At 39.5% G+C, this 11,430-nt stretch overlaps 1 protein-coding gene across 1 annotated transcript; it reads left to right on the top strand.

Moving 5' to 3' along the window:
* The first annotated feature begins 7,750 nt into the window (after positions 1 to 7,750).
* On the top strand, positions 7,751 to 10,998 carry LOC143567250 (putative GABA transporter 2). The gene is made up of 7 exons (XM_077053714.1): positions 7,751 to 7,863; positions 8,033 to 8,263; positions 8,475 to 8,572; positions 8,674 to 8,860; positions 9,374 to 9,504; positions 9,579 to 9,815; positions 10,577 to 10,998. Exons 1-7 carry the CDS (start codon positions 7,782 to 7,784, stop codon positions 10,964 to 10,966), a joined length of 1,356 nt encoding a protein of 451 aa, XP_076909829.1. The 5' UTR covers positions 7,751 to 7,781; the 3' UTR covers positions 10,967 to 10,998.
* Positions 10,999 to 11,430: the final 432 nt, after the last annotated feature.

The raw sequence follows: 11,430 nt of genomic DNA, 5'->3' as shown, positions 1-11,430 counted from the left end.
AATGGGGCCTGAACAAACTAACGCGTGTAGAACCCAAGTTAAGGAACTCCTTGACGCAGGCATCGTACGCGTTAGTAGATATCAAACATGGGTTGCAAATCCCGTAATGGTACCGAAGAATGACAAACAATGGCGCATGTGCATAGATTTCAAAGATTTGAACAAAGCATGCCCCAAAGATTGTTATCCGTTACCAGAAATTGATCTCAAAGTGGATTCGTTGGCACCATTTCGCCTTAAATGCTTCTTGGATGCGTATAAGGGGTACCACCAAATCCACATGGCCATTGATGACCAGGACAAAACCGCATTTCGGACGCCCGATGGTACATTTTGTTATAAAATGATGCCATTCGGACTTAAGAATGCAGGGTCCACGTACCAACGACTAATGGACAAAGAGTTTCATGCCCAAATCGGGAGAAACTTGGAAGTCTATATGGATGATTTGGTCATCAAAAGCCTCGAGCCAGAGGCGATGTTGAAAGACATTGAAGAAACTTTCAACACGCTCCGAAAGATAAACATGAAGCTCAACCCGAGCAAGTGTTCATTTGGGATGGAAGAAGGGAAGTTCTTGGGAGTCATTGTTACTAAAGATGGCTTTAAAGCGAACCCTGAAAAGGTCGAAGCCATTGTTAAAATGGAATCACCTACCACCATCAAACAGGCTCAGACACTGAATGGACGACTAGTCGCACTTAATCGCTTCTTGGCAAACCATGCGGATAAGTCGTTTCCTTTCGTGTCAACATTGAGAAACTGCTTGAAGAAAACGCACTTCCGCTGGACACCAGAAGCGGAAGCAGCTTTTCAGGAGATTCGGTCACGCCTAATCGAACTCCCAACACTTACAGCACCACAAGCGGGAGAGGAGTTAATCCTATACCTTTCCGCAACAGATAGAGCAACCGGGGCAGTCCTGCTAGTAGAACGAAAGGGCATCCAGATGCCAATCTATTATGTTAGCCGTGTACTAACAGACGTAGAAACCCGGTACTCTACCCTCGAAAAATTAGTCTTAGCACTTATACACGCTTCACGCAGGTTAAGACGATATTTCCAGGGCCACCCAATCACCATTCTCACCAACTTCAAACTCTCAAACGTTCTAGGCAAACCCGAATTATCGGGACGTCTAGCCAAATGGGCAATTGAATTGGGAGAATATGCAATTAAGTACAAGCCAAGACCAGCCATAAAAGGCCAGGTCCTGGCCGATTTTATTGCAGAAGTCCCCGCTTCGCGGGAAAAAGAGTGCCAGGAGGAGGCTCAACCCTCCCCAGCACAGGACGTCAATGATGTCTGGCGACTCTACACTGATGGAGCAGCCAGTAACGAGGGTTCAGGCGCAGGGTTAAAATTAACCAACCCAGCAGGCCAAGAATATACTTACGCTATTCGGTTGGATTTTCCAAGTACGAATAATGAAGCCGAATATGAAGCATTCTTGACCGGTTTGAGAATTGCGCGTAAGATGGGAGTGAAAAACTTGGAAGCCCACGTGGATTCCATGCTGGTGGCCAACCAAATAAATGGGACGTACACGGCTGTGAACGACACCATGGCCCTGTACCTCGCCCAGGCAAAAACCCTTATGCGTAATTTTAGTGATTGTAAAGTCATACACGTCAAGCGCAGCGAAAACAAATCTGCGGATGCGTTAAGCAAGCTTGCATCACTAGCCTTCACCCACTTGGGAAAGGACATCCGCATTGAACTGCTCGAAGCACCATCAGTCCCGCACAAGGAAATTTGTGTCATCCAAACCAGTACAGAAACGTGGATGACACCAATAATAAATTACCTTGCAGCAGGAATACTACCAGAGTCAAAAACACAGGCAAGAAAACTACGCTGTAAAGCACTGAATTATCAACTCGTCAATGACATCCTTTACAGACGTAACTTTCTTGGCCCACTCTTGAGATGCGTGGACAACCAAGATGCCAACTACCTCCTAAGGGAAGTACACGAAGGCATCTGTGGGGTACACGCAGGTCCCCGCGCTGTTGTAGCCAAGCTAAACAACGCGGGATACTTTTGGCCGGGGATGCATACGGATGCACTGGCATACATCAGAAAATGCAGGTCTTGCCAGCTTTACGCACCTAACACGCATCGCCCGAAAAACGAACTGGTTCCAGTCACTTCTTCGTGGCCATTTCAGAAGTGGGCCATCGATGTGACAGGCCCATTTCCTACAGCAGCAGGAAATGTTCAGTTCCTAGTGGTAGCCATCGACTACTTCACCAAGTGGATAGAAGCAAAACCTTTAGCCCAAACAACCGCAAAGCATATCAAAAAATTTATTTGGGAATTTATAATTTGTCGTTTTGGACTTCCACAGAATTTGGTGAGCGATAACGGCACCAACTTTGCTGACAAGAAGCTACAACAGTGGCTAAAAGAACTTCAAATCACCCACACCTTTACCTCAGTGGCACACCCGCAAGGTAATGGTGAGGTGGAAAGAGCAAACAAAAGCATCGTTGATGGCATAAAGAAAAGACTCTCGGAGCACAGATCCGGCTGGGTGGACGAGCTTCCGCACGTCCTTTGGGCAAACAGAACGCTGAAGAAGGCCAGTACGGGAGAAACCCCGTTCAGCCTCACTTATGGCACTGAAGCCATGGTCCCGGTCGAAATTGGTCTACCCTCACCAAGGGTCTTGAGTCAGCCAGAAGACAATGATGCGGAAAGACGGTTGGATCTTATGCTAACCGAGGAACGCAGAGACTTAGCCGCAGTGCGTGAAGAGAACTACAAACGACAAATGCAAAAGTACTACAACACGCGGGTAAAACTCTGCAACTTCAAGGAAGGAGACTACATACTGCGTAACAACGAGGCTTCAAACCAAGAGCGCTCAGGAAAGCTGGCCCCGATCTGGGAAGGGCCATACATTATCAAAGAAGTCCTGGGAAAAGGCGCATACCGGCTTGAAAGGCTCGATGGCACTCCTATCCCAAGAACATGGAATGGAGCTCAATTACGCAAATGTTAAATGTAGATCAATTCCAAACTTGTAAAGAAAAGGCCTAGAGCCACTTCTAATGGAAATGATTCTCCTTACACAATGTGTTGATAGCCTTGCCTTTAACTTATGAACTTCCCATGTGCCGGTATTCACCGCACCAATGCGTGAAGAAGTAAGTAGTTGCGTGTGGAAGGCGGCAAAACCCGCATAAACACAACGCTAAAAATGTTAAAAAGTTCTAAGGAAAACCTACACGCAGGTCAGACGTAAGTTAAGTTTAGCCATCCTTGTGAGTGCAAGTGACGGTCTTACCCGCACAATCACGAACAAGGAAGCAAAACTTCAACCTATCATCTACCACGTTCAAGGGTTAACTTATTCTGAACACTTAGAAAATTTCAAGGAAAAGATAAGGAAAACTTCCACGCAGGATAAATGTAAGTTTAGCCATCCTACTAAGTGCAAGTGACGGTCTTACCCGCACAATCATGAAAGAGGAAGAAAAAATAAACTTATAATTTACCATGTCAAAAAGTTAACTTATCTAAGTACTAAAGAAATTGCCAAGTGTAAACATGCGTTAAATAAAGAAAAGGACAAACACATTCTTTATTTCAACTTGAATATTACAAACATTGCTGGGTATATACCCGCATACAAAAGAAGTAAGAGCAAATATCTACGCTAGTGGTGGAAAGGGATCTTTTGGATCATGCTTCAGGACCACTCCCACTTGGACCCGCACCATCAGCAGAGTGTGACGGTTCAAGGAAAGCTCTAAGGACAGCAAGCCCATCATCAGCAGCAGCAATTTCATTTACCTTCTCCACCACCGGATGCGGGAAGGCAGCATAATGGTTCACTGCTTGGTCATAAATAGTTTCGGTATCCGCATTATACAGAGGGAAGTTGGAAGGCGGGACGCCTTTCTCAGCAAACCCTAGACCAAGCAGGAAGCCGGTCCGTTCCCCATCCTCATGTGAAGCGTTGAGAGCTGCGCTCATAGCATCGTCGTAAGATGTCTCTGAAAAGACCCGATGCACAACCTACAAAAAATGTACAAGTATAAGAACTATTCTACAAAGGAAAGCGTGACGACATAAAGCTAAAATACCTGAGGCAACGCTTCTCGAAGAAGCCATTCCTTGGCAGCCAGAGCTTGGGTGCAGGCGCGTTCAGCTTCGTTCTTATTAAGATTGGCGAGAAGCACATCCTTTGCGGCGGCCTCTTCAACGCCCTTAAGCTTCCGCTCGGTCTGCGCAAGCACACCCCTCTGGTCCAGGATCTCTTGAAGCTTCTTCGCATCCTCCATAGCCAAGGCATCATGAGCCTGTTGAAGAGCCTCTAACTTAGCTTTAAGTTCTTCATTCTCCAGGCGGAGAGGCTCAGCAACAGCTTCAGCCTTGGTGGCCCTCTCGGTCGCGTTCCTCGCAGTCTCCTTAGCTAGCCGAAGCTGTTCGTTAACAGCTTGGGCAGCCTTGGAGCGGGCCTCGAGTCGCGCTTGAACCTCAACCTCGAGGGCCTTGAAGGCCTTCTCCTTCTCCGCAGATACCGCGGTCAGTATTTTGGTTTTGTGATCGCCATTTTCTTAACTTAGAAAAGATCAGTCTAGTATATACATGCATTTAAAAAATAAAGTGAAGAGAAAAAAAAAATAGTATTGTATTCGACTTGACTATTGTATTTCTTTTTAAATGGTTACCGAATGTTGTATTACATTTTCATGGTCATTGTTACGTCAAAAACCTAATTGTAGCCTTTGGTTTTATGATTTTACCGCTACAAAGACAGGTCATTTTATATGCGATCCACTTGAACTGAAAATTCGAACTTTGAGTTATAAGACATCCAGCATTGGAAAAACCGACCCTGACCCGAGATTTGATCACTCTGCGATTTCAATTGATCGAACTAAGTCATGAGATCAATCTAACATAATTGATTTCATAGGATATGCTGGATCAAATTGTTTGATCCAACACGATCGATTGATCGCTTGATAATTACAGTTTTGTCACCGCGAGTTCCTTCAACTTCCACGTTTCGCACCAATTTATTATTTGTATTTAATCTAAACCCTACGTGTGTGTGCGTATATATATAATAATTTGTTATTATAATTGTTTTAATTATTGTTCTAACTATATTATAATGCATTAAGTGAGTTTTATATCGCTAGAATGATATGGACCATCTGGTATATGGTAACTAGTGTCTAGCATGTCTTTGGGCTTATTTAAGGATTACAATAAAACTGGTATATAGTAACTAGTGTCTAGCAGGTCTTTGGGATTACAATAAAACTAATCTAACGGAAAAACTCGAATTCTAAAAATTTGTATGAATAATACCCATCCCTTTAGTGTATAGGTTTGACTTTTGAGATTATTTTTGAATAAAATTTCATAGGTTTGGGACCATAGAAGGATCCAAAAAATATTTTTTCGGGATGTACTAGTTTTAAATGCTTTAATTTTATAGAATCAAATATAAAAAATTCGGATAGGTTTATTAAATATTAATGCTTTACCACTAGTTTAATTTGCTAATTATACTCTAAAATTTAACAAATAGTTCAACAATTAGCAAATGAATCTAAACAATTAACAATATCAAAAACAATTAACAAATGAATCTAAACTCACTGTCACGGTTAGAGGATTCGAGAAAGAGTAGCAACTAGCGAGGCTGGAGGAGGATGGCCGGAGAAAGGCACGAGCCTATGGCGGACGGTAGTGGTCAGTGGTCATCTGGATGCCCGAACTACCAGAGGAAAGAGGTGTGGCACCAGTGTCATCGTGGTGGAGAGGGGAGAAATGCGAAGAGCAACTTTGTTTAAAAGTTTTGGTTTATAAAATCCTAAAAGGCTACATAAATTTTTTTTTATAAAAAGTGTAAATCGGATTCGAACCTGTGACCCTCAGTTAACTAACTCAAAGAGTTATTCACTAGACCAGCAACTTATATTATAATCTAGATGGTTCTATTCTAATTTATAAGGTGGTTCAATATATTATTTTTTATATATCAATACACTATTATTTCGAAACTCGAGTGGTTCCTAGAAAACACCCATTTAAGAGATGGATACGCCCCTGCTTGGGACGAGTATGAGATTTGTAAAATATCTAATTATCCAATAACATGGCCCGTCTACTGGATTATATATCCGAGTAAACCGACATAATTTATTTATTTGAAATATAAATATGCGTATGGTATACATGTATGTCTTCATGTAATGTGTACGTTGTGTTCATTATAATAAACTATATATTTTTTAATGAATATTTTATTCACATGTGTGCCCGGTCTCTGAAAATCAATGAGGAAGATATGAATAAGAGTTGTTGAACATAAAAAAAAGTTCATGATTTTTAGGAATTTTGATGAAACTTTGTTTGCCTTTATTTACTTTTTCGTAATTTTACGTTGTGTTTCAAGTTCATTTGTGGAAAAAAAGGAGAGAAAAGAAAGTTTTCTCTTTTTATTCTTTTCTTTTGATATCTTCCTCTTTTTATTTAATTTTCATTTCTTCAAAATCTTTCAAATTTGGAAAGATAAAAATTCTCTTATTATACTTTTCATTTTCTCTACTCTTCTCTCATTTTCTTTCCTTTAATTAAACTCGAAGACACCCATTTTATTTTTTCCTTCCTTAAATAAAACTTGAGTACACAACCAATTTTTTCAATCCATTTCTATCTCTCCCTTACCTCCTTTAAATGAAACAAAGTGTAAATATTATACAAAGATTAAATCTGAGCTGGGAATTAGGGGTAACGAGCTGAGCCCGAGCCGAGCTCAAGCTTAAAAATCTAATCACGAGCCGAGCTCAAGCTTTGAAAATAGAGTTCGAAACGAGTCAAGCTTGAGCTCGAGCTCTGTGTAAGTTAAACAAGCCGAGGTCGAGCCTAGTCGAACTCGAGCTCGGCTCGTTTGCTGAGGATGTTAAGTCGATATAAAACGGTTGTAGAAGGCAAAATTTTAAATTCACACGATGGATGATTATTTAACAAAATAAAATCAAACAAGTAGACGGAGTGAAACGTCTTTGTTTTCTTCAGGAATCCGCCTCCATCTCTTCAATCCTTTTCTTTCTGATTAATCAACTACTTATACATCAATCAATCAATCAATCAAATCTGCATGTCGACGATTCACCTACAACAGCCATTATTAACATCAGCCTCAGGTATTCAATTACCTCTTCCTTTTGTTTTCAAATATCAACACTAGTCTTCATATTCATAATTTAGGGATTTTGCTATATTACGACGCAATATGTTGAGATCTATCTATTAAATTCAACGTGAAAGCTCTGATTATCGTTGACGTGCACGAGAGCATCAACTGCTTGCAGGTGACCTAAAATAAACCTTTGTTTATTTGCATTTAACTTGCGTGATACCCCCCATGTGTTTGTGTAAACTAGCTCACTTTTAGAAACAATAATAACAAATTAATATTAATAATAAATAAGTAAAAGAGAGCTTGATATTTATTTCACCATGTTATAATCGCTTCATCATATATATATATATATATTTATAATTATTAATAATAAAGAGTTTAGATCTGTATCATCAATTCTATTCTGTATGCTTTGTGCCGGATTCTTCAAGGCACATTTAATCATTATAATTATTTTAGTTTATCATGTCTCTTTCTGTAGCTATCATCCTATTTCACACACAAAGTCTTCTTTACTAGTTAATAATATTATACATATTGTATATATATATATATATCCAAATAACTGCTAATTTCATTCATGGATTTTTCTTTCTGATCATTCTTGATGACAGAGGCTCCTTCGTTACCAGAAAACGAAAGCACCCGCCAACAAGATGCCGGTGCAGCTTTCGTGCTTGAATCCAAAGGTGAAATCTTTTGCTCACTTTGGTTATCGTAATTTGTTAATCAGCTTGTTGCCTGTTTGCCTGCCACTTTATTGTAATCTTTTTGAGTTTAATGAAAAATTTTTTAATCATAAATTCAAATTTAATATTTTGTTTAAAGTTATTTATTTATTAATTTGTTGTATGATAGGTGAATGGTATCATGCTGGTTTCCATCTTACTACCGCCATAGTGGGGCCCACTATACTGACCCTACCATATGCGTTCAGGGGGCTCGGGTGGGGCCTCGGTTTCTTTTCGCTTACGGTTATGGGGGTCGTTACGTTTTACTCGTATTATCTCATGTCGCTTGTTCTTGAACACTGTGAGAAAGCGGGTAGACGCCACATCAGATTCAGAGAACTCGCCTCTGATGTATTGGGTATGTTTTTAAGCTTTGTGTCTGTAAATGAACCGAATGTTCAGTGAACTATTTGGTAGGAAGTTCGTTTATTTATTAGTGAATGAATGTGAACAAAAAATTTCGTGCATTTAGTTAAACGAACGAACATGAACACATGTCTTGTTCGTTTATTTATGTTTTTAACATTTGTTTATTTAAATTCATTTATGTTCGTGAACGATTTTTGCAGGGTCTGGTTGGATGTACTATTTTGTAATATTTGTTCAAACCGCCATTAACACTGGCATAAGCATAGGAGCAATCTTGCTTGCTGGTGAATGCCTTCAGGTATGATCGATGTTACACTTTGTTACTTCACATACACATTAAATGCTACTCAAAAAACATTTTTATATTGGTTTGTTAATAAAAATTTCCTTTGAATTCAGATAATGTATTCCAGTGTATCTCCTGACGGGCCCCTTCATCTTTGGGAATTCATAGCAATGGTGACCGTGGTGATGATGGTTCTATCTCAGTTACCGACTTTTCATTCTCTACGACACGTTAACTTAGCTTCACTGTTCTTGAGTTTAGCCTACACGTTTATTGTGGTTGGCGCGTGTCTCCATGCGGGTACGGTTATTACTTCTGTCTAAATTAGGCCTGTAAAGGAGCCTTGAATGAACACGAACGAGGCATGTTTGTGTTTATTGAAGTTACAGCTTAGAATAACCTCAGTTGATTGAATTATGATACAAAGAAGAAAAAGAATCATTGTATGATGAAAATAGAATAACCGCCCATTTTTTTGTGTTTATTTGCGTGTATACACTATACAATCAACTATAAAAAAATTCTTTATCTATTTGTATTTTAATTGAATAGATAGATAGGAAAAGGGTTTTTGTTGATAACTCTAAAACTGGCCTATAAAGCAATTTGAGAATTCTTCTGAACGAACAGGACACGTGTTCATATTCGTTCGTTTTACTAAATGAACAAAAAGATTTGCTCTTGCTTGTTTGTTTATTAAATAAACGAATATAAGCGAACTTCCCACCAACCGTTTCACTGAACGTTTGGTTCTTTTACAAGCCTAGTCTAAATGAGCGGGTTGGGTCAAAACGCATGTTGTTTAAAATGCAGGGCTATCAAAGAATGCACCACCAAGAGATTATTCATTAGAGTCTTCAAAGTTTTCAATAGTTATGAGCGCCTTCACATCCATCTCTATAATTGCTGCAATATTTGGAAACGGGATTGTTCCTGAAATACAAGTAAGTTCATTAAACTATGTAACTTCATCATCATGATAAAATTATATTTGTGTTTTAAAAAAGGTATTATGCAGGCTACATTGGCCCCACCAGTAACAGGGAAGATGTTTAAAGGGCTTCTTATGTGTTACTCTGTGATTTTTGTTACATTCTACTCGGCTGCAGTCTCAGGTTATTATGTGTTTGGCAATAAAGCTAGCTCAAACATTCTTAAAAGTCTCTTGCCAGATGAGGGGCCCGCCTTAGCCCCGACCTGGCTTCTCGGGCTAGGTGTTGTATTTGTTCTTCTTCAACTCTTTGCTATTGGCCTGGTATGATCTCAACTTGTCACCATTTTGTCAACATGAGAATTCTAAAAAGTAAATAATTATTCAATAATTTGGCGGTGTTTGGATGTCTTTTGAAAGCAATTAACGTTAGATAGCATCTTTGACAATGTAATTATTAAATAATCAACTTTGAAACATAAATCCTAGCAGGGTGCACAAAACCGAAAAAACTGAACCAAAATAATCAAACCCAAACAAAAACCGAAGGTTTGGTTTTATGTTTTTGTAAAAATTGAACTTTCAGTTTGCCTTTGGTTTTGCATGTAACTAAAACCGAAAAAGCCAAATTGGACCATACCTGATATATGGATTTTCATTTTTAATTTGAATTTTTAGTAGTTAATAAGAATTTAATAAACAGTTTTACTCGAATATATTAAACCCGAATGCATAATAATCTATTTTTTTGGAACAAATTTTTTTCGGCCCAAAAATTTCAATCCCAAATGATAACACCGAAACTGAACTGAAAAAACAGAAACCGGACCCAGGAGTATTGAACCAAACCCTTATGGGTCGAATAGAAATCGGCTGAGCCAACTGGACCCAGCCCAAATAGAGGCAGTGTACTGTCTACAGCCCGAGTTTCTAATCATCTTGACGGAGTATTGGTTAGCTCCCCTGTAAATGGGCTGATTAGGAATGGGCTTGAGCCCAGTGGACTGGGCCCAAATAGAATCTACAAGTCTACAACTTAAGTTTGCGATTATACTTGATGGCTAATAGAACTCGATTTGAAACAGGTTTATTCTCAAGTAGCTTATGAGATAATGGAAACGAAATCTGCGGATGTGAATCAAGGAATGTTCTCGAGACGAAATCTAATACCAAGAATAATTTTGCGGTCGCTTTACATGATATTCTGCGGGTTTTTTGCGGCGATGTTGCCATTTTTTGGGGATATTAATGGTGTGGTTGGAGCTTTGGGTTTTATTCCTCTGGATTTTATCCTTCCGATGCTTTTATACAACATGACTTACAAGCCGTCGAGATCTTCATTCACTTACTGGATCAATGCCATTATTATGGTGGTGTTTACGGGCTTCGGGTTGTTGGGTTCGTTTTCTTCGATAAGAAAGCTGGTTCTTGATGCAAGTAAGTTCAAACTGTTTAGTGATGACGTGGTTGATTGACGAGAAAATAGACTTGTAAGTACAAAGGTCGATGCATGGTATACATGTCACACCCGGCCCTGAGCGGCGGAAACAGCCGGGCGCGCGCGAGTGGGAATTGATACTTAAGCACGGGCCATTGCAAACATTTAAAGTAAGATTTTCATTGCGCATGAAAAGTTTAATACAAATACATTACATTGTTTAAAAATTACATAAAAACATCCAAGTATAAAAATTGTTGAAGATTTCCACGCCATATCCCCATGCGCGGCGGGAACAACCACGCGCATCGAAGGGATAGAACTAAAATCTTCCAAAAAGCTAGTTTAGATGTTCAGCGTGAGGTGCTCTAAGTGTGACTCCATGCGCTACCTAGTTATCTCCTGAAAGACACGTAAAAACATTTGAATCAGTATAAACTGAGTGAGTTCACAAGTCTTAGTAACTTGATAAATCGTATTGCATCATAATCTTGATACAAA

The sequence above is a fragment of the Bidens hawaiensis genome, unplaced genomic scaffold, assembly GCF_021521415.1.
Source record: "Bidens hawaiensis isolate Kalapana, Puna unplaced genomic scaffold, B.hawaiensis_p1.1 tig00023273_1, whole genome shotgun sequence".
NCBI classification, from domain to species: Eukaryota; Viridiplantae; Streptophyta; class Magnoliopsida; order Asterales; family Asteraceae; genus Bidens; species Bidens hawaiensis.
Note: the sequence above shows the minus strand (reverse complement) of the source record. Positions and strands in the feature narration are given on the sequence as shown.

Coding starts and splice junctions, on each gene's coding strand:
- LOC143567250 (XM_077053714.1), top strand. CDS start 7,782: ATGACAGAGGCTCCTTCGTTACCAGAAAACGAAAGCACCCGCCAACAA. Junction 7,864..8,032: donor TTTCGTGCTTGAATCCAAAG/GTGAAATCTTTT, acceptor GTTGTATGATAG/GTGAATGGTATCATGCTGGT. Junction 8,573..8,673: donor TTGCTGGTGAATGCCTTCAG/GTATGATCGATG, acceptor CTTTGAATTCAG/ATAATGTATTCCAGTGTATC.